General features: G+C 43.7%; 1 protein-coding gene across 1 annotated transcript in view; it reads left to right on the top strand.

Moving 5' to 3' along the window:
• Positions 1-26719, top strand: part of KCNH8 (potassium voltage-gated channel subfamily H member 8) — a 320221-nt gene that overhangs the window by 114916 nt on the left and 178586 nt on the right. Inside the window, exon 2 of the mRNA XM_053265403.1 lies at positions 19538-19771. Coding sequence (XP_053121378.1) covers positions 19538-19771 — 234 coding nt within the window. The remainder of the gene's footprint in view (positions 1-19537; positions 19772-26719) is intronic.

Here is a 26719-nt window from a genome sequence, read left to right as displayed (position 1 = left end):
GGAATTCCCAGATGTTGTTGACTATAACTCCCAGCATCCCCAGCTGCAATGGCCTTTGGCTGGGGATTATGGGAGTTGTAGTCAACAACATCTGGGAATCCCTGTTAGAGGGAACACTGGTCCTATGAACACTTAAAGGCAGGGGCATGAGGACAATGGAGCAGGACACTTCCCTGCTCCATTGTCCCAAGTGTCCCTGAGGCACCAGGGTCTGGAGGGGTGGGCACCAAGGCACCCTCTTGCTCCCGACCCTTCCACACCCAGCTGGCAAGTTCTCCACATCCATGTTGGATGCAGGGGGCAGTATCAGTGCTGGGATAGGGCCATTCAATCAAACTTTGCAACAAAGCTGAATGGCTCCACCCAGCACTGACCACATCCCCTGCATCTGGTCTGGATGCAGGGAGCGTGGCTTGGGCATGCATGCACTAACACACAGGGGGAAATCAGTTCAGTTCAGTTCATTTTATTGTGATCTTTGTTCAAATATATAGATTTCAATCCAAATCCAAATGAAAAGAAACTTAGGGGTAAATATTTGTGTTTGTGTGTGTTTGTGTGTGTACACACACACTTGCACACATATAAAAATTATTACATAAAAGTAAAATAAAATAGAATATATAAAAAAACCACCTAAATTAACCATTTCTAGCAGCCCATGTGCAGCTTTTAATTGCAGCCATACAAAATCTGGCTACCTGATGCAAAACATCAGTGTGCTTATCACACAGAAGTAAATTTATGTAAAACTCATTGGAATTATTTGGGTATCTAGAAATGAGAAGAGTAATATATATAAAACATAAACCACAATAAAAAGAACAATACAAGAACACATGGCCAACATCCCCATTCCCACAAGGACACAGTCTCTCCAGATAGGGGTCTCTCCTGAACATATCCTCCAATACCATAGAGGGCAGCACATCCAGCCAAGCCAATATCAGAGCACTTCTGTGTGTTGGGTATGTCAGATTATATAAATATTTAGCTGGTTTTTGCAAAGGCTTAACAGCTCCAGAGCACACATAGCTTGATGTCCAACTTCAATCGATCTGGTGTTCCACATCAGTAATGTGCTGCTTGAGGATCACCTTGAGGATCATAACCCAGAGGGAGTCGATATTCCATTGGCAGCCCATTTAATTGAAGCTTTTCAGTAATTAAATGGTTGAAGAAGGGAGCTGCTGGTCGCACCTTGTCCCCTGGCCGCTGGTGAGCTCCCTATGTAACTGCTTGAAAGTGTTATATACTACAAAGTGATATTTAAGTGATCCTCACAGTCGCTGCAGGTGGCTACAGCCTTCTGTGGGGAGGAAGCCTGAAAGCACTTACCTCCCTGCAGACGATCACTGCCTCTGTGTTACGGAGCCAGTGGGGGCTGTGGGGATCGAGGGCCGAATGGGCCCTGGAAGTTTGGCCCTGTGGGGATAGGCCTCTGTGCAGCCCCTGGAAGCAAGCGTGTGGGCCATCCTGGAGAGAACTCCGAGCCTGGGAGGCTCTGGTCAGGGGTCTACTCATGTGTCACTGCATGTCACAGTGACACACAAGCAAAAAACAAGGTTAACAGAGCCATTGCTCCGTTAACCTCATTTAAGGGGAGGGGGATTTAATGTGGCTAGCTGCTGGGAGCCGCATGGCTCCTGATGCAGCACATGATCACCCCAAAGTGGGCTGGGCTCCCTTAGCCCACTTTTGGCCAATCGTAGGAATAGCCTCATTGTCTTCCACATAAATCTTTGGATTGGAATTAGGGATGGGCCTGGACCGGTCCGGAGGCCATTGAAAAGGCCTCCGTACCAGTCCGTACCTGGGTGGTTCGGATTGAGGGTGGGGGGTCGCTTTAAGAGCAGCGGGAGGGTTTACTTACCCCTCCCACCGCTTTCCCGCTTGCCGCCGTAAAGATACGAGTAATTGGGGCGGCAGGATACCTCCCTGCTGCCCCTTCCCCGACGTTACTTGCAAAACCTCCCAGGAGTGCATTGTGCGCGTGCGCACGTCACAGAGACGAGTGCACGCTTCACGTCTCTGTGACGTGCGCACGCGCACGTGCGCAATGCACTCCTGGGAGGTTTCGCAAGTAACGTCGGGGAAGGGGCGGCAGGGAAGTATCCTGCCGCCCCAATTACTCGTATCTTTACAGCGGCAAGCGGGAAAGCGGCGGGAGGGGTAAGTAAACCTCCCACCGCTCTTAAAGGTACCCCTCCACCCCAGTGCCAGACCGCAGTTGGCAGTTCCGTGCACACCCCTAATTGGAATGCATACAAGCTGTTAGATAGCTGTCCTACAAGTAGACTGTTCAGCAGGTCCTGCTTTTTTCTGCCCCATTGTGGCAGGAGTGGATACAGAGTAACCTGTTTGCATTCCCAATAGAATCTGGCTAATTCTCTTCTAACTGGGCTAAGAGGTACCTTTTAAAGTGGTGGCTGATTTATATTTACCAGCGGGTGAACAAATTCCCTATCCATCCGAAGTGGCTGATATCTTCAATGGCTGTTGCTGGTATGTTTCTTTTTGAGAGCCCTTTGGGCTCAGGGAACCATAGTGTTCCTTTTCCCATGTAACCCACATTAAGAACGCTTTTGTTAAAAGCTGTATATAAATATTCTTAATAGTAATAATAATAATGATCTTCAATTTAACAGAAAAAAGGAGGGAACCCTCTCATAACTGGAAATGCCCTGATATGTTTCAAACTCAGCACTTTTCTTCAGAGATTGATTTTTGATAGCCAAGATATATTAGTAGATTGAATAGAGAACTCTCTCATTAAATTTGTATGAGCACATGGCCAGACTGAACGATATTCAGAAAAAGAAGGGGGAGGAGGAGGAAGACAGAAGGTGGTTCTAGGTGGGTGCTATGGGTGTGCAGAACTAGTTCAAATCAAACTGGGTTTGATTCAAATCGGCTTGGTTCTACCAGTTTGAACTCAAACCCATAGTCTTTAGGCCTCAAAAAAAAAAAAAAAAAAGGATTTGCATCATCTTTTGGCCTTAAAAAAAGGTGGCTGGTCTGAGTTCGAACCAGACCGGGCCCCGTCCAAAACAGATCAGTTCAACCCATTTTGAGGGCTATGCTTGCAAAGGGGAATCAGGTGAGTGTTCTAAGGCTAAAAGTGTTCTAAGGGCAGCTGGGGGTGTGTGAGAGGGCACCTTACAGGCTTCAGAGGTGGTGGTGATGGTGCAGCAGCAGTGGCTCCTCTAGCATTCCACTGGTGTCCCCCACTGGCATTTCCCTCCAGCAATGTGGGCCAGGGAAGGCTTCCATGGAGGCTGGAACTGGGCCGCTGCTGGCTTGCACTGGGTTTTTTTTAATTTGGTGGGGGGGAATACCAGCTGGGCATAAAGAAACCACCAGTGCCACCAAAGCCAGTAAAATACACTCTTGCTGCCCTCCCCAACCACCCTTAGAGCACTTTTTAAAGGATTCTCCCACCACTTCACTTGTAAAGGGGAATCCTTACTGGATTCCTCTTTATAAGCATAGCCCTCAAACTGGGGCAAACTGGGTCAACCGAACTGGCTTGTGGATTGATGGTTGGGTTTGAATCCAGTTCGAATTTGAACTGAACTGCCAAACCCGGTTCTGTGCACATCACTAGTGGATGCAAACCAATAGAAGGTGACACAAGACTATGTGCAGCCCTCAGAGGTGCACCAGATCCAATCCGGCCCACCACCAGCTTTGAGTTTTACACCCCTGACAAAGTGCATTTGCAAGAGGATGTTTTTATATATGAAGAAATAGTTTTATATATGGGGGGGGGGATTCCTGTTGAACACCCTGTAATTTCCTGCAAGATCTGCCTCTGTTTCCAAGTGAGTTGTTCCATTACCGTCTTACACCGTCTTTTAAGCTTTAAAGATATTAAAAGCTTCAGAGATATTACAACTCCTTCCACTGTCCTGAGCATATTACGATCAAAGTGGTGGTATATAAGTAGTACTACAGAAATAAATATGAAAGGAAGTAGAATGCAGTTTGGTAGTTTGATAGCTCAGGACTGTGGTCAGTGGGCAAGCTTCCACTTGTGGAATTATGTCCCACTCATGTAAAGGGGGAGGACTGATTTTCAGTGATTGCCCCTTCTCTCTACTGTCCCCAATGTTCCTCTGAGGAGGGCCAAGGAGCATCACGGGTAGCAGGAGGAAGGGGAGGATCAGAGAAAACTGCCCCTCTCCCTTTCTTTGAGTGGAATATACTTTTGCAGGGAGAAGCTTAGTCTGCATGCTACCCATAGTCTTTAGGGATAGTTGGTCAGATGCTTGGTTCCAAGTTCTACCATAGCTCTAGATCATTTACAAATATATTATTTTTCATACTGATCATAATTGTTAACAAAATTTGGTCCCATTCATGCATTCTTTCTATTTGTATCTTAACAATATGTTAAAATCCTTTTGTAATTAATTAGCATGGCCAGAATCCCCTTTGCTCTATTCTGTGTTCTTTTCTGCTTCATGTAACTCACATTGAATTAGCCAAGAGGATGAATGACTCTGCAGTAGGTAATTGTATTTTAAACAATATGAAACCCAGGAATAAATTAATTTGAAGGCTGCAGATGCTTTTAAGATACATGATTATTAGGTTTTATATAGAGGCACCATCATCAATTTGCACGGCAAGCATATGATTTTAATTCTTTTACTAGTAGAGGAATCTGATTTTGTTTTGACAGCAGAAGCAGCACACAACAGCATATAACTGATAATAATATTCATTTTCCATTTAGGAAAACAAAAGTGGTAGTTCGAGGAGTCAAACAATGGCTTGAACCTAGCTGGATCGTGGACGTGTGGTGAACAAATAAAATATATTTAAGTGGCATGAATAATTCCAGAAAGAGTATTAATTGGTTAGAGTCAAACAAGTGAACTCACAGGATTTGAAGTGCACTAAGACTATTAAAGTAAATTTCAGCACTTTATTAAAATTACTGGAGCCTCATTAAAAATAACTTAATGATACATATGTATATCATTTCTTTCCCCACCACCACCACTTCACTCAATCTATTCTCCACTCTCTGTCAAAGGGAGAAAGAGAATGAGAGAAAGAGCTCATGGCGGGCTAGCACATGGAGAAAGCTTAACTGTTTAAATGCCAGAACTGATTATAGGAAAAGGCTTGTTGCTTCTTGTACTAGGGCTGCCTACTGACATCATATTAAAACTAGGCTTGAGCCTGAAATGTTTCAGAGGCCATTATAAAGGCTTCCGAAACGTTTCAGCTTGGGGGGGCATGTTCGGCATTTCAGCGCTGGCAGGGTGGTACTTTAAGGGTGGGGGAGGGTGTACTCACCCCTCCAGCTGCATTTTCCCCGCCGGTGCTCCATTATTTTTAAGCCCCTCGGGGCGGCAGCATTCCTCCCTGCCGTCCTGTTTCCCTCTTCGGCCGGAAGTGGCTGGAAGTAGTGACTGCGTGTGCCCATTACGTGTGTTTGCGCGATGGGTGCACGCAAGGTTGCTACTTCCAGCCTCTTCTGGCCGATGAGGGAAACAGGGTGGCAGGGAGGAATGCTGCCTCCCCGAGGGGCTTAGAAATAACGGAGCACCAGCGGGGGAAATGCGGCGGGAGGGGTGAGTACACCCTCCCCCGCACTTAAAGTACCACCCCCACCGGCGCCAAATAACATTCGGGCACATCTCTATTTAAAACCCATGAAAGTACTCGCATCATATAAACATGAACAAGATATGAATCCAGATTTACTGAATTCTTTGTTCTACTGCATTGCTTGCTTAACTCCAAATTGAGTTCTCTGTGTTCTCACATAGAATTCTCACAGGAATTTACTGTATCCCTTGCATTTGTCAAGGGGCAATGCTGTATCACAAAAGGGCAGCTCCTATAAGTGGATAACTAGGATTTTGTGGTGTGTGAATCCACCTTGTTTTGATATTTTGCCCTATATATTTTGCCCCTTACATAAGACAAGAGTTCACTCATATGTTTGAATATGAATACAGGTGGCCCTCATTATCCATGGTCCTGGCACCCGCGGCTTCACATTTGGGCAATATAGACCCAACCTCGTTATCCTCAGTACAGTGGTTTAGCATATCTGTGGTTTTTAGTGCACAGCTCTGTCCTTATATGGTTGTGCTCTTCCTGCATGTGCTTGTGGGTTGGGAGAGGAGTTTGGAGTGCTTTGGTCTGCATGCTTTTTGTGCTTCAAAAAGACATTTCTAAGAGCATTTGGCAGTCTTGGGTAGCCTTTGGGAGCCATTGAGAGCCTTAAGTAGTCATTGTGCTAGAGCTTTTGAATCCTTTTTGGACATATTTCTGTGGAGCCTTGGCAAGCCTGTGGGAGCCCTTGTGAGCCTTTCTTGAGCCATTCCTGCGGAGTTTCTTGGAGGAGCCTTTTGTAGATTTTGTAAGCCCTGGTAAGATATCATTATCACTTTAATAAATTTAAATTTAATTTTATGATCGTTTATTTTTAAATTAAATTCAAATCAAAAATTTAATTTCTATCTTAGCAATTAATTATAGTACTGTACTGTATAACTGTAGTGAATTTAAATTGCAATTAAAATGTAATTATCAATTAAACCACCCAGAGACACAAGTATGGGGCAGTATAGAAATATGTTAAACAAACAAACAAACAAACAAATAATATGTTTTAAATACTGTACTGTACCCATTCAAAATTTGTTTTAAGTATTCATTGAAAATTGGATTTAAATACTGCATTGAATCCATTGAAATTTGATTTTGTAGCCATTGAAGATTGATTTTAAATACTGTATCTATTAAAAATTGATCTCAAGTACTGTACTGTATCCATTAAAATAATTTTAAGTAACCCTTGAAAATTGATTTTAATTAACAGTTAAGTACTGCACCGTACTATACTTTAACAATTTTTTGGGGGTGGGGGTGGGGTTGTCTGGCACAATTACAGTCATTGCACACATTTTTCCTTCCTCCACAGTCAAAATGAGCAAGCACACAGCAGAGAGCTCTGCTTAGGGGAATGGCTAAAGATCTTGCAAAGTGTTGCCCCTGAATGAGAAGGTGAATCTGTTGGCATGTTGGCTCATTGCACACCATTATGGCATCAATTGGTCCACTGTCCACTCCATCAAGAAAAACTAAGCCAATATCCATGCAAGTGTAGTGTCTGGCACATCTTAGAGCCTTAAGATGGCATTCCATCTACGTGATCCCCCAATGGAATGAATGGAAAATGCCCTCAGATTGTGGATAGCAGACCAAGCCCAGAGGAACATGCCTCTGAGTGTACCAGTCATTAGTGAGGAAGTGCTGCAGCTCTATAAGTGGTTTGTGATGGAAGGCGGTCAAGGTGATGAGCGTACTTTCCAGACGAGCAAGGGCTGGTTTCAAAGAATCAAGCACTGCTACAGCCTCCACAATCAAGCTGGCAGGGGAAGTAGCATTGGTGGACCATGAGGTGGCTATTTCCAGAGGAGTTCCAGTGGCTGATTGAATCCGGAGGATACAGGCCCAAGCAGATCAGTGCTGATGAGACAGGCCTGTTCTGGAAGTGGATGCCATCCTGCTCCTGTATCAGCAAAGAAGATATAACTGCTCCAGGTTTCAAGGCAGCCAAGAACTGCCTCACTCTGCTGGTATCTGGCAATGTTGCAGGGGACTGAGTGGTCAAGCCCATGCTCCAGTACCCAGCACAGAACCCTCATGCCCTGAAAGGCAAGAATAGCAACCAGCTTACCAGCTTCTGGAGAGCCAACAGGAGAGCATGGGTGACTGCAGCGCTTTTCTCTGACAGGGTGAACAACAACTTTCTGCATGAGGTGCAGAGATATCTAACCTCCAAGAACCTGGCCTTCAACCAATCAAACAATCTTTATTACAGTCACAGACCAGCATAAAATATAAGGATGATTACATGATAAAAGTTTGATTAGATAAAAGATAAATGCATATAAAATAGTACATATTGTTGCTAAGAGGACTGAGAATACTAAAAATACTAAGCTAATGTTAAAATGTAAGGGTGATTCCATGTTAAAAGTGAAATTAGATTAAAACATGATTACCTATACTAAAAGGACTAAAAATACTAAAAATAGTAAATAACATGAGGGCTTAAGTGCCTAAAAGGTAGTAAAAATAATTTAAAATGCAAGTTAAAAGGCATGAGAGGACAGAAAGTTAAAAGGCATGAGAGGACAGAAATATATGACCTGAGTGATAAAATGGAAAAAACAGCCAGATTGAAGGTTATAAGGGAGGCACGTGAGCAATTGCAGGGCCTGCCCAGGGTAGCTGAGAGTCAGATTGAGGCTGATAGGGCTCACTGCCTGTCATCTGCCGACGAATGCTGATCGCAGCCTCACAGTACCTGGTGACACTATATGTGATGGCAGGCTTAGAGTCAGAGAACAGCAAAGAGCTATAAAATTGGCTCAAACAGCCTGGATACTTGCTTAGCAATGGAAGGATGAGGGAGGCACGAATGTCTCTATAGAACAAGCAGTAGAGGAGAGCGTGCTCAATAGTTTCAATCTGCCCTAGGCCACAGGGGCATAGTCACTCAGCAAATGGGGTCCTTTTATAACAGCCTTCTAGCACTGCTGAAGGGAGTCCAACCTGGCCTTCAGTGTCCTCCTGGTGTTCGACAAAGCCCCTGGCCATCTTGAGACCCTGCAGTTTGCACACCTGAACCTGGAGATTGCCTTCTTGCCTGGAGAAGGCAATCTCTTGCCTGGAGATTGCCTTCTTGCCACACAACAACACCTTGATTCAGCCAATGGACCAAGGTCTGATTATGACTTTAAAGTCATACTACACTCTTTACACCTTCAGGAGGATGCTGGATCTCATGGAGCTGATACTTCTCTGTCAGTCAGTGATTGCTGGAGAAGCTATAGCATCACAGACTGCATTGAGAACATCATGGCATCCTTTGCAGAAACCAAATCCCACACATGGAACACAGTCTGGAATAAGTTGTGGTCTGGGGCAGTCCATCTGCTGCAGCCGTTCCCTCAGTAGCTGATGAAGTAGAGCACATACCAAGCTTGCATGCACAGTTGGTGGAGAAGGCCTGTATGACATTGAGCCACATGCAGTGGAGGAACTCTTCCAGTTCCATCGGAGGAGCTGACAGACAAAGAATTGGAGGACATCATCCAGGCAGCTCCTGAGAGTGAGGAAGAAGAGGAGAAAGAGGAAGAGATGCTCCCTAAGCCCTTCACCACAAAGTGGCCACCTGATATTCTGCAGCTGGGGACTGCCTTGGTTGACAAAGTCTTCAAACTTGATCCCCTGATGAAATCCAGCATCAAGTTCAAAAGGCAGCTGTAGGCTGCTTTGCAACCCTATGATGACACCTACCGGGCTCTGCAAAGTTGGAGAAGCAAAAGATCATCACCAGCGACTTTTAAGTTACACCCACTGCCACAGCTGTGGAGTCATCATCAGAAAGTGACATCTCCACTTTCCATGGCTTCAAGGAGGAAGGGGATAATGACAATGACAATGCCAACAGCAGGTCTGCTTCTGCTACCTGATCTGTGCTCCAAGCAAAAGACTGGAGGTGGAATGCTGCAAATTCCAGTAGTGGAGTGAAGAAAATCTACTGCTTTTTAAATTTGCTTTTTTTTTGCTGCTGTAGGCCAGAGAACGGAGAGAGAGATAGAGTGCTGCAAACTCCAGCAGTAGAGTGAAGAAATTCCCCCGTGTGTGTTTACTTGAACTGGATCCAATTCTGTGCTGCCTCTTTGGTCAACGCAGAATAAGGCCAGGGGGTTGTGCTGCTAAGTGCTGAACTTCACAATACCACATTACCAGAGTAGCTGGGGCACCTGGAGAGTGGGAGAGTGGGAGAGCTGAGGTACAGTGCTGTGCTCCATCCTTATTTCTGAGGTACAGAGAGCTGAGGTACAATGCTGTGCTCCATCCTTATTTCTGCTTTCCTCCTATCTTTTCGGTAATTTTTCAGTCATTTTCCGGGGCTCTGGAACCGAACCCCCCAATTTCCATACTCAAGGGGGTGCTTCTCACGATCAACAAAAATCGGGCTAGCAGAGGCTAGCCCGATTTTTGTTGACTGTAAGAACCACCGGGCTTGCAGCCGAGCCCAGTGGTTCTTGAGTGGGTAACCCACTCAAGAACCCCTGGTAAAAAGCAGGTTTGCGGAGCGAGCACTCCAGCAAACCTGCTTTTTACGATCGTGAGTAGCCATGGCGCACCTTCGCGGCACACCTACTCATGAGTAGACCCCCAGCTGGGAGGCAAAAAGCTGGCTTCTGGCTCTGGGGGTCTCCCCAGTATGCCCTGCGCGGTCACGCAGGGCATACTGGGGCTTGTGGGGGCCACGCATCCCCGCTCCCCCACCCCCCGCCGGCTGTGTCACGGAGCCGGCCATCGTGTGGGTGGCCGATCTGGCCTCCCAGGACTCCCTGCCCGCTTATGAGTGGGGAGAGAGGGCTTAGCCCACTCTTCCCGCTCACCCGGAGAAACTGGGTTTCACTGATCGTGAGACCCGGTCCAAGGTCTTGTTATTTGTGGTTTCATCTGCATTTGTAGGCTGGGACAGAACCCCCCTGAATAACAAGGGCCTCCTGTACATGCATATTGGGCAAAGCTACCCCCAAAGTTGTTATTTATAAAACAACACCACAGCATTCTAATGTTTCTCATAAGATTATTATATTCAGTGTTTATTCCCTCTGTTCACACTTCCAAACATGAAAAATAACTGTTTTAGATTTAAACCAGTGGTGGCTAGTGGTTCTTGGGACAGAGTGGGCACTAAGCAGGGCTGTTGATGGGTGGAGTCAATTGTGGGTGGAGCTGGGGCAGAGCCAGGACAAGGGAGGTGCATTAGCAATAACTAGTAAAGTTAACTAATTTTTAGAGCTACCAGAGTACCCCTTTTTATACCAACGTGCCTGAACGTTTAGTTTGAGAACCCCTGCCATAAGCACAAAGAAGCCTGCAAACTCTAGATTTTAAGCATAATGCATGTTATGAGGGGAAATGTTTTTATATATTTTATTACATAAAAACATAATAAAATAAAATCAGTAACCCATGTGTTACATCCTCTGCATGATAAAGCTGTAGGAGGCTGAGCCACATAATAGCATCATAAGTTCCTAAGAAAACACCAAGGGAAGACATTTAAGTGATGATGATGATGATGATGATGATGATGATGATGATGATGATTCTATACCACCCTTCCAAAAATGGCTCAGGGCAGTTTACAAAGAGAGAGAAATAAATAAATAAATAAATAAGTAAGTAAGTAAGTAAGTAAGTAAGATAGATCCCTGTCACCAAAGGGCTCACAATCTAAAAGTGATGCATTTAACATCATGCTGCAGTATACCATGGGGCCAGCAAGCAACAAAAGGAAAGTGATAATGAAATCAGCCAACATGTAATTTAAAACAGTTCAAATATTGTGGGATGTGGTTAGAATTTTGGACTAGGACTGGGGACACCCAAGTTCAAATCCCCATTCATTTGTGAAACTGATTAGGTAATTCTGGACAGTCACTTTTCTCTCAGCCTAACCTACCTCACAGGGTCATTGTGAGGATAAACATTTTTAAAAAAACAATACACAGCACTCTGGGCTCCGTGGCGGAGACCAAGTCATATAATAAATGCTTTAATAGTTCAGTTCCAAGCTTTCAGGTCAAGGATTTGCTAAAGTCATTAAGAGCAATGGTGACAAACAATGTCCAGATTTATACAATGTGTTTGTGTGTGCACCTAATTTGAGATTGTGCACTGAAATTTTGGCAGTTAAGAAAAAATAAACTACAAAACAATTCCTGCAAATGCCATAAGGTTTGCATTTATCCATTTTAATATACATTTTGAATACTTCCACAAGAGATTAAAAATAAACAAGTCAGAAAAAAGATATGCACTTATAGTCAACAGTTATTAAAAGTTAGTCATAGGAGACTTTCTTTAAAAGAAGAGACACACAATTTGAGTTTTGGTTAAGAGATCTGCCCAGTCATTTTCATTACTATATTCCATCTCTCTTCAGGATACTGGCTGTGGCTGCTACACATGACAAAATCACACCTCTGTTATTATGCCTTTAAAGGTGACCAGTAACTCCTCTGATTCAATTAGAATGGATCAGTTTCAATTTGTAAGTCCTGAGGAAGTGGACAAACCCATTGGAGGTGTTCAGCCCACTACTTCTTCTTTGGATACATGCCCAACATGGCTTATAACATCTAGCAGGGAGGTTGTTAGAGGTGGCCTAGTTGACATCATAAATGCCTCGCTGAGGGAGGCCAGGATCCCTCCATGTTTGAAAAAGGCAATTGTGAGATTTTTACATAAGAAGCCTGCCCTAGAGCCCTTAGTAATGGATATTTATAGGCCAGTCTCCAACCTCCCTTGGGTGGGCAAGGTAATTGAGAAGGTAACAGCTGATTTACTCCAGGTAGTTTTGGAAGATACTGATTATTTAGATCCATTTCAAACTGGCTTTAGAGAAGATTATGGAGTGGAGACAGCCTTGGTTGGCCTGATGGATGATTTCTACCAAGGAGTGGACAGCGGGAGTGTGACTCTGTTGGATCTTCTGGACCTTTCTGTGGCTTTCAGTACTATCGGCAATAGTATCCTTCTGGATTGTCTGGGGGATATGGGAATAGGTGGTAATGTTTTGCAGTAGTTCCATTCCTATCTGTTCGGTAGATTCCAGATGGTGTTGCCTGGAGATAGTTGCTCTCTGGAATGACAGCTATTGTAAGGTGTCCCTCAGGCCTTCATCTATCTCCAATACTTTTTAACATCTGTATGAAACCGTTGGGTGATATCAACAGGAGCAGGGTGTTATCAATATGCTGATGACACCCACATCTCTTTCTCACCATCAGGAAATGGCATAATCCCCCAAATGTCTATCTACAGGCAGTAATGTACTGTAAATTGAAGCTGAATCCAAACAAAATGTAGGTCCTCATGATAAGGGGTCATACTTGGAGGGACGTGATAGATCTTCCTGTTCTGGATGGGGTTGCACCCTCCCCTAAGGAACAAGTACATAGCTTGGGAGTGCTTCTGGATCCAGGCCTCACTCTGGTTTCTCAGGTTGAAGCTATGGGCAGGAGCGCTTTCTATCAACTTCGGGTTGATATGACATCTGCATCCATGCCTTGAAGATAATGATCTCAGAACTGTGGTGCATTCTCTGGTAAGCTCTAAGTTTGACTACTGCAATTCACTCTACATGGGACTGCCTTTGTATGTAGTTTGGAAACTTCAGTAGGTCCAAAATGCAGCAGCTAGATTGGTCTCCATGGTTTCTCAGAAAGACCATATTATGCCTGTTTTAAAACAATTGCATTGGCTGCCAATAGGTTTCTGGGCAAAATACAAAGTGCTGGTAATTACTTTTAAAGCCCTAAATGGCTTTAAAAGCTTTAAAAAAAGAATGGCTTTAAAAGGTAACCCATTCTTAAAAGTTAAGAATGGGTTACCTAGGAGAACACCTTCTTCTGTATGATCCCCACTGCACATTAATGTCATCGAGAGAAGTCCGTTTTCAGATGCCTCCGGCTTGTTTGGCAGCGACTCATGAGAGAGCCTTCTCTGTAGGCACTCCTGGGCTGTGGAATACACTCCCTATAGATATTTGAGGCTTAACATCTTTAAAGTGTGCCCTCAAGTCAATGTTGACTCCTGGCAACCACAGAGTCCTGTGGTTGTCTTTGGTAGAATGCAGGAGGGGTTTACCATTGCCCTCTCCTGCGCAGTATGAGATGATGCCTTTCAGCATCTTCCTATATTGCTACTGTTCGATATAGGTGTTTCCCATACTTTGGGAAAAATACCAGTGGGGATTCAAACCAGAAATGTCTGGCTTGTTAGTCAAGTAATTTCCCTGCTTTAAAAGAGCCATTAAGATGCTTTGGGTGGGCAGGGGGGCTGGCTTTTAGTAATCTTTGGATATTTTAAATTGTGCTATATCATTGTTGTTTTAATAGTTTGTTTTATTGTGTTTTTATTGTATTTACTGTTGTGAACCGCTTAGAGCCTAAGAGTCAGGCAGTGTATCAACAAACAAACAAATAAATGAAGCAGATCTGTTGCCACTTGTACTGCACAACAAAAGGAGATTTTGAAACCCAATTTTGATCCACCCCTCTCCAGAAAATCTCACTATTCGGCTTCATTGTAGGACACAGGACCCAACAAGGCAGATCTCTTCTTCTATTTTGTATTGCGCATATATCAAGAGGGAACTGTTCCTATCAGACCAAACAAGCCTTCATTATCCTCATGTAACAGATGCTATAATTAATTGTCCAGATAGTGACTCAATTATTTCTATTTAGTGACACTTTTAGTGCATTCCTTTTCTGGAAATGAAGTATTTGTCGAAACATAAGGTTTCACACTTTAACAAACTTTTTAGTACAGTCAAGAATGGAATCCAAGATTTCTTATGCCACAGGCAAAGGTTTTGTATACCTCAATAACCTGGGCTACAGTGAAGTGGAGCAGAGGGAGGAAAGAGAGAGGACGTAGAGAGGAAAGGAGGGCAGGATAGCAGGCAGGCAAGGAAGGCAGGATGGGTGAAAGGCAGGCAGATAAGCAGCTGATTTGGGCTAATGGGTGGGGAAAGCTGCAAAGTATTCTTAGTGCACCAATGGGCCAGGAGCCCATTACACAGTTCACAATAAGTTAGAGGAGGGGGGATGAATCCAGGGTACTTTGACTTTTGCCTCATGCACTGCTTCTCACTAGCCACTCAGCCTCAGCCCCCTAGCAAGCCCAGCAGATTACTTTTTGCCTGCGTTTCAACCCACACTTCTAAGGAGACTGACCTTCTCACTAAACACTGCATTCCTCTGGGAATATGCTCTCTGTTGCAGGGTTTGTGCTGCACAGAGCAAAGAACCCACTGAGTGCTCTGTCTGCACGCCCAAGTGCCTCCGCTTCAGCTTTCCTCCCTACCCCAGCTCCCATAGTGGCTGCACTTGCCCACAGCCAAGTGAGCACTCTGCACTCTTTGCATGTTGCCTCTGCCTCAGAAAAAGGCCACCCAGCCTGCCTTTATCCCTCCGGCCCTTTGATGTCAGCAGGTGCCGAAGCCAGCCATGGTGTCCTCTCTCTAGCTGTGGGGGTCATCACCTCCACCATTGTCTCCCCGCTTTCCCTCTTATGATTCAAAGAGAGGAGGGAGGGAGGGAGGGAGGGAGGGAGAGAGAGAGAGAGAGAGATCCCATTGGGCAGGCTTCAGACATGGGAGGGGAGAGGAGAGGAGGACGGACGCAGGCTGGTCAGCAAGTCAAGGTGGTTTAGAAGGAGGGCAGAATGTTTGTATTCCCTGCAGCCACAGAGAGAGAGAGAGAGAGTGACATGGAAGGGAGGGAGGTCCAGGTAGAGGAGGATTATCTTGGCAAGGAGTGCAGAGCAAGCAGAGTTCTCCTGCTAGCTGTGGGGCTATGGAACCCACCAGATGAAGGTGCTTCCTCCAAAGCACATGCATGCCTTGCATCTTTCCTGAAGCAGTCTCCAGACAGGGAATCCCCTGTCTCCTCATACCTCTGCCAGATGCAATTACCACCACACAAACAAATATGATAAATGAATTAAGATCTTCAGTTGTTATATTATAAATAAAAATTCATAATCATATGGATTTTTGCTTACTGCAGTTGAAGAATCTGAGGGAAATTTGTTGGGTGGATGGATTATCTCAGAGTCAGTTGTCCTCAACAGGACCATGTTTCTCACAGCAAGAGAGATGGAACACCAACAAATACATGCTCTCTCCATCTCTAACAAGTTTTTCTAGTAAGAACTAATCAGCCTACTTTCCTTTCACTATCCCTACAACTGGACTAAATTTGGTTCAAATCGAGGTCCACAAGTTTGACTGCTTGCACCTCAAATATTCACATGTCCACCATCTTCAATCAGGGTGGATGACATCATCACAAACTATGCCATTGAGGTGTCCCTGTGTGTCACTACAACTGTACTTAGCAAACTTGCGCCTCAAATGCATCCACCATCTTGGATCAGGGTGGATGACATCATCGCAAACTACACCATTGGAGCATCCCTATAGTGTTAGCAAATTAAAATGGTTAAATCAAATCAGGCAGATCACAAGTTAGCCCACTTGCACCTCAAAAGTGTATGCGTCTACCATCTTGAATTGGGGTGGATGACATGATCACAAACTACACCATTGAGGTGTCCCTGTGTGTCACTCACTACAACCATACCTAATTTGGTTCAAATCAATTAGACAGTCCACAAGTTAGCCCACTTGCATCTCAAATGTTTATTCGTCTGCCATCTTGGACTGGGGTAGATGACATCATCACAAGCAATGCCATTGGGGCATCCCTACGTGTCCCTACAGCTGTAGAAAATTTGGTTCAAATTGGTTAGGCGATTCATAAATTAACTCACTTGTGCCTCAAAAGTTTATATGTCTGTCATCTTGAACTGGGGTGGATGACATCATCACAAACTACGCCATTGAGGTGGCACTATGTGTCCCTACAACTGTACCTGATTTGGTTCATATTGGACCAGGCGTTGCGAAGTTGATGAGGAGGGACACACAAAATGCCGGGTGATCTCATAAGCCTACTGGAAAATAGGCTAATAAAAATGGGGCTTCCTCCTTCCTTCCAGTTGCATTCAAAAACTGTGCCTGGTCACTGAGCTGCTGCAACCAATACTCATCCTCTCTGCTTACTCAGTAAAAATGATGATTGCAACTTTTCTCCAAATACCCAAAAGAAAAAGCATTGTCCCCCTCTGGGCACTCTGATTGGCTGCCTGAGCAGTCAATCTCTCTGCCTGTGTGTGATTGCTGCACAGGGCAGTTCATGGACCACCCACTTTGCAAAAGCAAAAGCCACCATTCTGATTGGCTGTTGGGTCATTAATAGTGGTCATTAATATTCAAATTTGGCATGCTCTGCTTTGGGTAATTTAGGGCACCAATACCAATGCCACCCAGCACTCAGAATCAACAGCCAGCAACCAAGTCAGAGCAGCCAGAAAGGAGTAAAATGGCAGCAGCAGGCAGCCAAGAGAAAATGGCAGCTGGGTATATTAAAAGGAGAGTGCCACCCACTTTGCCCTTAGGTAAGCTCCACCTCTGATTTCAACTCTTCTAGATTTCCATTTTAGTTTGATTTCTTTGGTGTGGTTTCTGTGGTTCACACTGAGGGGCTTGATCAAATGCATGGAGTCTGAGCTCAGGAACCTTCCAGGTTCTTTTCTCCTGTGAAAATAAATTATACTATCCCTTTTTACAACAGAACAGTCCACAAGATATACATTAATGGCTGTAGAAGAGTATGTGAGGAACATTATCCTATGTCACGGTCACTACAGCTTTCTGCATCACTCCACCTTTTTCTTTACTGATGAGATGGTAGTGAATATTATAGTGGCTCACTCCCATCCATCCAGTGAGTTCTGAAAGAGGGGTGTGGCTTCTTTCTGTAGCTGAAAATCACTTCTAGTTTGCAGAAGTTGCCTAGACTGAATGGCAAGTGTTGTGGAGAATCACGGGAGACTCTGGGGCATTAGACTTCTCAATTTCTTTTAAAGGGCGCACAGACTGCAGCAACCCTCCTGCCTAAACAAAAAGCCAATTTACTGCTTCAGAGCCCCCTTAAATCCTGTTGGAACAGCTTGAGAAGGCAGGGAAGCGCTGTTACTCTTAAGGAGTGCATTATTACACTCCTGCTGCTATTCCTATCCTCAGTGTGAGTAGCAGCGGGAGTTGATCATGCAGTCCTTAGTAGCCATGGAGTCTTCCTGCCTTTGCAAGCCATGTTGGCAGGGTTTGAAGGGGCTTGAAAGCCGTGAGCTCACTTGTTGCATAGACAGGCAGCTTGCTGCACAGTATGTGAGTCAATATGTATATGTTGCCCTTCCACTATCTAGACTTTTGTATGGCTTACAATATTAAAACAATCAAATCCAAATACGGTACATTTTAGAAACCAAAAATGTAATTTAAATGTTACACTAAATAGAAACATGACAGCAAATAACAGAAGAAAAAATAGCAGTAGCAGCAAAACAAGTCAATTATTGAATCCTTTGTGGATACAACAATTTTAATTTTTTTTTTAAACATGTCGACTGGAACTAAAATGAGCAGATATAAGTTTATTCGGTCATTGACCAGCAAACATTTACAATACACCAGTACGTATCTTACAAATAATATAACAAAACCTGGCCATAACAGAGATAATATCAGTGTCCACATTAGTCAAAAGATAATTTAAATAAAATTTGTCAGACCGGCCAGGCAAATTATCTAACATAGGAGATGTAAGTCTTAAACGGGGTTCACGATAAAAATCACAATAAAGAATAACATGCGAGGTGGATTCTATAACCCCTTTGCCACATGGGCAAAGTCGTAAAAATAGTGGAACTCCCTTAAACCTGCTATCTTACTGTAGGAAGAACATTTAAACGTGCTAAAGTGAGGGCTTGTCTAAATTTAGGGACAAGCACTACATCAAAGTACTTAGCTGGTTTAAGATTAATAGCTTGAGTTCCTAAGTATAAACCCTGCTTGATCCATGCACCTTCTTATTGAACTTCGATATCCAAGACACGTTGCTTAACTAACTTCCTGGCTTGCTCAATGCCTACAGTATGCAAATCCTCTACGGAGAGGCCAAAAAAAGAAAATTTACTCACCACAGCTTGTTTCCAGCTCAAATTAAAACCATCATTCATAGCCATAGCCAAAGAGGCTAAACCCATCTGTCCAAAACTCAGTTTTAACCAAAATTGAAAAATACAGCACCAGTATAGGGATTCCAACCTAATAAGCCCAACTTCTCTTCTTATGACAGCATTCGGAGCACAACACAGTACTTGCAAAATGCATCTAATAAACTTAGTCTGGATAGCCTCCAGTAGGGCAGAATTACTTGCAGGTCCCACGACTGGAAGATATCAGTGTTGGTGCCATATAGATATATCGGAAGGGGAGGGTCTTCCACCAAGGGACACCATGTTCATATGGGAGATGCATGAGGTATCCTGGTCCCAAGCTGTTTAGGGTTTTAGAACTGAATTGTGCCTAAAAACAAACTGGGAGCCAATGAAAGTCTTTTAATAACAGCCAACAGTGTTCAGAGCAGTGAATTCTAGATAGCAGTCTGGCTGCCAAATTTGTCTCGTTTTGAGGGGAAGATACATTTTAGACCAATACAAGGAAGACTCTATAAGCCAGAAGACTCTATAAGTCCAGGAGAAGTCCTGGACTGTTTCCAAGCTGCTCAGAGGATAATAACTAGGGTAATTACCTACTCTTAACGGCTTGAAAACCTTCTCTTGCCCTATCCCAGTGATAGTAGGAGAGGTATTACTGAGTGTCTGACTAACCGTGCAGTGCATCCAAGGGTTTTAACAAATACTCTGTTGCGGAAACTTGGCTGTTCACCCAGGTGTGCCCTGGGTGCAGCGTGTTTGCCTCAGCCTTGCTTCACTCTGTTTATGCATTTCTGTTAATAAATGATGTTTTTCTTTTTGTGTTTTCCCACAGATAGTAACTTCATCCTTGCAAATGCTCAGGTGGCTAAGGGATTCCCCATAGTTTACTGTTCAGATGGCTTCTGTGAGCTTTCTGGATTTGCACGAACGGAAGTCATGCAGAAGAGCTGCAGCTGTAAATTTTTATATGGTGTTGAAACAAATGAGCAGATGATTCTTCAAATTGACAAGTCGCTGGAGGAAAAGACAGAATTCAAAGGAGAAATCATGTTTTATAAGAAGAACGGTGAGTATTATTTTATTCATCAATAGTCAATTAGTTCTAGTCACATTGTGAATATTACCATTATTTAGCACAATGGTTATTTAAGGTCCACATACATTTCTTGTTTTTTGTATGTGAATGTTCTGAAGGGCATGGAATCACAGGTTAATGAAAGCATGCTGTAAAGTTGAAAACTGCATCATGAGGTTGTGCTAAATTCAGTACATCATGTATGATGTTTCAGATCATTTGCAATTTTTCTTTGTATGGAAATTGTAACCAACATACTCATGTTGATGGAAATAAGTAAGTGTTGTAGGCAGAACCTACTACTTTGTTATAGTTCCCAAAAAGATGCAGGGAGAATGATTATTTCTTTGCTATAGTTGCCCTAGGTGCATCCTAAAACCTGTCTAGGTTGTAGAAAGGCTAAATAAAGTAGGGATGTGCATGAATCAACTTTTGCTATTCATTTTGAGCTCAATCTGATTCCCTCGAATTTGGGTCAATTTAATTCAAATTTGTTTTGATTCAAATTTGAATACATTTGGCCTAATCTTTAAGGGCTGGGAGGCACCAAAGTGGGTTGGGTGGCAGGACTCAATGGGTGCCAAGTGCAACCCAACCCCCAAAGGAATCGAGCACAGGGTGAATTTTTAGGAATTTTAATGTGTTATGGATTCTTGGCTCTGAAATGATTTCTTCATAGGGATTTCCTATGATTCCCCTTCTTCATAGGGATTCCCTATGAAGGGAATCATGAAGAAGTCTATGAAGAAATTGCAACTGAGTAATTTCACAGCTGAAGTCATTTCACAACCAAGAATCCACACATAAAAATTCCTAAAAATTCACCCTTGGCAGTGATGGCAGAAGATCAAAATGGAGATAATTGTGTGGGAACTAGAAGCTCAAATCACCAAATCAATTTGAACATGAATTATGAGTGATTCAATTTGACCTCAAATCTGCTAAGCATCCTCAAGGGTGATTCGAATCGATTCACACATCCCTAAAATAAACTCTATTTTAAAACACTTATGAAGTGCAGACTTTGGGCTTTTCCAACATCCAACAAAACTTTTTCTTAACATCTAACATTTTGCTTAACATCTAAACTGAAGTAGGTACTGGATAACTTGAAATCTAGCTCAATACTTTGTGACATTTTAGTTGCTTTTAACACATACACACATATGCACACCATCTTTCAACAATAAATTATCATATGTATTGCCTGAGTGTTGTGTAATTTCAGATAATTAATCTACACATGTAGGGTATATCTTATCACTTGATGATGTATAATTTGGGGGTGTCAGATGAAGTTGTGAAAACCTCCACTGAAAGTTATTGTATTGGAGGTAAGATGTGATGATAATGCTTGATCTATGATAATTGGGCAGCATCCAGACTAAATTACTCTTGAGTAGTACTACTGAAATTATGTAGACCTTAATTTATGCCTGCATAGCTTGATTGAGTAACTTAATCTGGATGCTGCTCACTGTTTCGCAAATATAAAACATCACTTGATGTTGCATTCACAAAGTGATGAGAATGCATGTGGAACTCACTCACTCATTCTCAGATGCTATGGACAATGTCTAACGAGATGTACAAACTACATTAAATAAATAGAAGCTGCGTAGTTCTGCTCTGTGTGGCCCAGGCCTTCTTCCTTCCTTCCCTCTTCTTGCATTTCAAGCATTTGATTTCAGATGTGATTTCAAAGTCCACAGCAAGCAAATCTCTAGGCATAGTGGACTCCAGGCAACACTATATTTTAACATAGACCTTTTTCACCGTAAAAACTAAGTTTCACTTGCAGTGACATTTAGAAGTGAATCTGGCAGTTTCTACTTGAAATATCTAAGAAATTTCAATGAAAGTGAATCAGAGTTGTTTCATACAGCACTATTTGTGACACACACAAAACATAAATGCAGAATATTAGTTATATATAGATTGTGCTGGATATGGCAATGTGAAATATGTGTCACTAACCCCTTAAGAAGCAAAGTAGACGCATCACAGAAAAAGGGAGAAAGAGAAGGCATCTGGTAGACTACTGTGGGAAACAGGATGCTGGACTAGATAGGCCTTGGGCCTGATCCAGTAGGGCTGTTTTTATGTTCTTAAGGCAGACTGCTTTTTTCTGGTCTTGAAGTATGAATCCTGCCATCTATTAAGATCATCAGGGAAGGTCAACCTGTTAAGGTTTCTACCGGCTGAACTTGTGGCAGCTCAGGGCCAGGCCTTCTCTGTGGCTGCCCCAGGGCTTTAGAATGCACTCTCTGTCAAAATAAGAGCTTCTCCATCTCTGATGCTTTTAAAAAGGCCCTTAAAACATCTGTTTTCTCAGGCTTTTAATAAAAATTAATTAAAATTTAAATTGTTTTATTGTTTTATTCGGTGAAACTGCCCCCCACGAACGTTTAATTGTTTTATTTTGTGAAAGTGTTTTGTTTGTTTTTATATTGTAACTTGAATTGTGTACATCACCTAGAGATGTCTATATCAGGCAGTATATAAATAAATACAATACAGTACAGTACAGTACAATATAATATAATAATAGGAGGTAAGAAATGAACAGGATTAGGAATAAGTACGAAAAGAAAGGGATTGATCTCAGTGCTGTAAAATCAAAAATTCAGCTAAGAGAAACCTTCCGAGTCCTTATCTAAATGAATTTACATTCCAGAAAAGTGTGTCTGAATCATTCTGTGATGTAATTCTCTACAATTTTATAAGCAAGCATTTACGTTTTAAAGTGAAATATCTATATACTGTATTAATACATACTGAGGAGATGAACAATAATCTGTTTATAAGATAAGAGAAAAATGTCCCCTCCTGCGTTTAGAGAGACAGGCAGGAAATTTCAGTGCCATGCCCAAGACATTAATGGATTATATCTTTTAAACTGTAGCATTTTATGGAAGCTTCATGAAAATTCAACAGAATCATACACTTTGGTGCTATTAGCATTTAAAGGAAGACATGCGATTGTGTCTTCAAACCATCTTCCTGGAAACTGATTCGAGGAAGGTCATGTGTAATGATTAATAATTTACAAATACTGCCTGAAAATGAGCAATCCTCTTGCACCAATAGTTTCAAAGCCATTATTGCATGACAGTGACTAAGCATTGAAATATAAAAGGATAGACAGTCACTACTGTGACATAACCTCTACTCATTTCAGTGGATCCCAATTAATTTAGGTGAACATGGACTGTGCAGCAGTAGCATTTCATAAATGGAAGAAGACGCATGAACAGCAACACTAACTGGTTTACTTTAAGTTTTTATCAGGTTTTGTATTTCAATAATTTGTTGAAATGTAGAAAAGAAAAGGAGATGACATAGATTGACTCCCAGTCCTTAGCCTTCACTTCCCCACAGTTTTGATGGGAAAAGAGCAATCTGTAACTCTTTCCTGCAGGTGCACATTTCCTGTTGGCTGTAGGAAGCCAACCTGCAGGAAGGAGCTCTTTCCCATGGCTCCTTTTTGAGTGCAAGGGCTGAATGGAAGTAGAGCTTTTGTACACACAGGCTAAGCAGAGTGCAGAAAACCTGTTGCTCCTAATTTCTGTGGACCGAAATAGCTTGTTCTTATTTTCAGCTACAGGTGCACTGATGAACAGGGCTGGTGTCAGGGAACAGCATGGATACCTGCCCAGGGTCTCTGAAGGGCTCAGTGCTGCTGACCCCTGAGACTATCTCTGTGTCTAAAGCCTTCATGTGGCAGCAGCAGAGGCGTAACTATAGGGGGCAGGGGGGGCACGTGCCCCGGGCGCCATCTTTTCTGGTCACGTGGGGGGCGCCGCCATGACCAAATTTTAATTTTTTTTAAAAAAATTTGTTAATACAAATGTTTCCTGCTCAGTGCAGCAGCGCTGCAGCAGTCAAGGGAGTGCGTCGGTGCCCCCTTCCCCATGAGCGGTCCCTTCCACGCCGCCTGCGCCCCCCCCCCATTGCTTTGCTGGCACCTGGCGGCCAGTCAGTGGCCTGGCTTGGCGGCGGCGGCGGGTGCTTGTGAGGAAAAACCTAAGTATAATGTAGTATGTTGGGGGGGTGGGGGGCGCCATTTCAGTGCTTGCCCCGGGCGCCGTTTTCCCTAGTTACGCCTCTGGGCAGCAGCAAAGGAATTCTCTCAAGAGTCACCCAAGTAAGAGGGAGCCATGGAGGGCAGTTTGCCCAGGGTCTCCTGAAACCAGCCCTGTCCATGCTAAGGTGAAAGTAGAGATTAAAGGTAGGAAAATGGCACCACTTTGGTGATCTGCTTTTCAAATCAACTGTTTCAAATTGTTTCATGGTAAGATCAGAATCTGAAATCAGGCTTTCCTGAATGCACAGATAAACTGATCTATTTTTATAGATATGACTTATAAATTGTTTGTTTGTAATTGAAGTAACGTTAAAATCAAGATTACATGGTGGCTTTCCACTACTACATGACTTGGCAAAGTAGAAAGTGAAATGGGATGGTTGTTGTTGTAATGAAACTTGGGACAGTATAAAACACTAAAGGATGTAGTTCTTTATCTGCAATGCTTATTATTCTGGAGAATTATTCTGGAAAATGTCTGCACGTAGCAGACATTTTAATGCATTTTGTGGGCTATTTTTGAGGAAGCAGAAAGCCTTGGGCCATAGCAGCATACCATGAAATAATGTCAGACTGTTCTGTAATTTTAAACCTAGAACCTGTAGCAAGCTTGACTTACCTAATTGACAGCCCTGACACACTTTCAGTGCAGGCTTGCCTTGCTACCAAATAGTGGTTTCAGGCACTGAGCTGAATTCATAATACAAGGTATTTAAAAAGTTTAATTTTAATAATAAGCACACACTGTGCTAGGCAATAGTTATCTGGATATATAGTGAGTATTAAACAGTAGCAATGTCTCTTGGTACATTTCACTTGTGCTAAATTTCAAACAGAAAATTTAATGCAACATTTATTGTTCTTTTGTCTGAAAATGAAAAGCACAATAAATTAAATCTCAAAAGTCTGAAATATTCAAATATCTTGGCCACTTTGCTTTTTCTGTCAACAGATCCTGGTTTTTGTTACTATTGTTCACAGACTGACAGGTTGTTTTTTTTAAAAAAAGGCATTCGTGGTATAATAGCAGCAGCTCTGATTTCTGAACGGATGGGATACCGCTATTAGGAATGTGCTTGTTGGATTGACCATATACCAGCTTAAACTGGCATATCTGCAAGCCCTGGAAAATCCAAAAGATGGACATTTAAGTCAGGATCTAGAGAAAATTAACAGAGTTTAAGAGTGATCTTTCACAAATAGTGCTGCATAGCATGACCATTTTTGAAACTGGTGAGAGTTGTAACAAACAGGGCTGGCCCATCCACTTAGAAGACTTACCCGATCGCCTGGGACATCAGTTCTTGGAGGGTGTGCATAAACAATGCCAGAATACAGCACTGCCAGTTATACCTTCTCTCTCTCTTGTATTGTATCCCTGATGTACTGTACAGTGGTGGTAGAATGTAATATGTAATATTTCCTCTGCTCCCCAAAGGGCTTGCACATTCAGCACCCCAAAACACACAGCCTTCTTTGTTCATTGCACTCAACCCCCAATAAACAGCTAGTCTCATAAACAACATTCCTTCCCTTGAATATGAATAGCCTGTCTCTGCATTCATTTCCAAGAAGAAATGGGACCGGATCTCACGATCAGTGAGACCCAGTTTCTTCCTTTGTGCGGGGAGAGCGGGCTAAGCTCTCCGCACAAATGAGTGCCAAAGGAGCCTTGGGCGGCTGGATCAGCCACCCACATGACTGCCAACTCCATGATGGAGCTGGCGGGGGCTGGGGAGCTCGGGGGTCACATGGCCGCCAGAAGCCCCAGTATGCCCTGCGCGAGCACACAGGAGGCTTGCGCAGAGTCGGGAGGCAGAGTCGGGAGGCAGCTTTTCGCCTCCCCTCCATGGGTCTACTTGTGGGTAAGTGTGGTGTGAAGCTGTGCCATGGCTACTCATGATCCAAAAAAACAGTTTTGTGGAGCACTCGCTCCGCAAACCTGGTTTTGGGGCAGGGGTTCTTGAGCGGGTTACCTGCTCTAGAACCACCGGGCCTGCAGCCGAGCCCGGTGGATTCTGACTAGGGGTGTGCATGGAACTGGCTGGCCTGGTTCGGTTCGAGGCTGGACCGGCCTCGAACCAAACTGGGCCAGTTCGGTCCGGCCCCCAATCAAACCCCCCCGTCCAGTCTGGTTCTGGACTGGTCCGCGAATTTCCTAATTTTTTTTTTAAATAAAGTTTATTTTAAATACCTTTAGCCCCTTTGGAGGGCTTGCTAAGGCCACGGGGGTGTGTGTGTGTCTGCACGGGTTCCCTCTCCCCCCGCCGTCTGTCCTTATCACCGCCGTGGCTCTTTTCGGGCCTCCATATGAGCACGTAGCCACCATTTTGGCGGCCGCCGCTCATGCGCCAATGCTTTCTGCGATCCATGGCTCTCTCTGCGAGGCCAATACTCTCATACTGAGAGCTGAAAATGGTGATTTACTCGGCCACGGCGGGCCACGGCGGTGATAAGGACAGACGGTGGGGGGAGAGGGAACCCACCCTGACCCCCCTGCCCCTGTGGCCTCAGCAAGCCCCCCGAAGGGGCTAAAGGAATTTAAAATAAACTTTATTTTTAAAAAGATTAAGGAAATTCGTGGACCGGCTGGACCAGACCCGGTGGTCCAGTTCCAGTCCGATGGAACCAGGGGGGTGGTTCGGTTCAACCTCAAACCCCCGAACTCCCAGCCTGGACCGCCGGACCGGTACGCACATCCCTAACTCTGACGATCAGGAAAAATAGGGCTAGGCTTTCCTAGCCCGATTTTTCCTGATCGTGGGAATAGCCCTACTGTCTCAGCCTAGATTTCCAAATTAACCATAACATCTTTTCATCTCTGAATGGTTGGAGTTAGGGGTGTGCATGGA

The sequence above is a fragment of the Hemicordylus capensis genome, chromosome 6 (genome assembly GCF_027244095.1).
Source record: "Hemicordylus capensis ecotype Gifberg chromosome 6, rHemCap1.1.pri, whole genome shotgun sequence".
NCBI classification, from domain to species: domain Eukaryota; kingdom Metazoa; phylum Chordata; class Lepidosauria; order Squamata; family Cordylidae; genus Hemicordylus; species Hemicordylus capensis.
The sequence above is the reverse complement of the archived record's forward strand: the minus strand, read 5'-3'. Positions and strand labels throughout refer to the sequence as shown.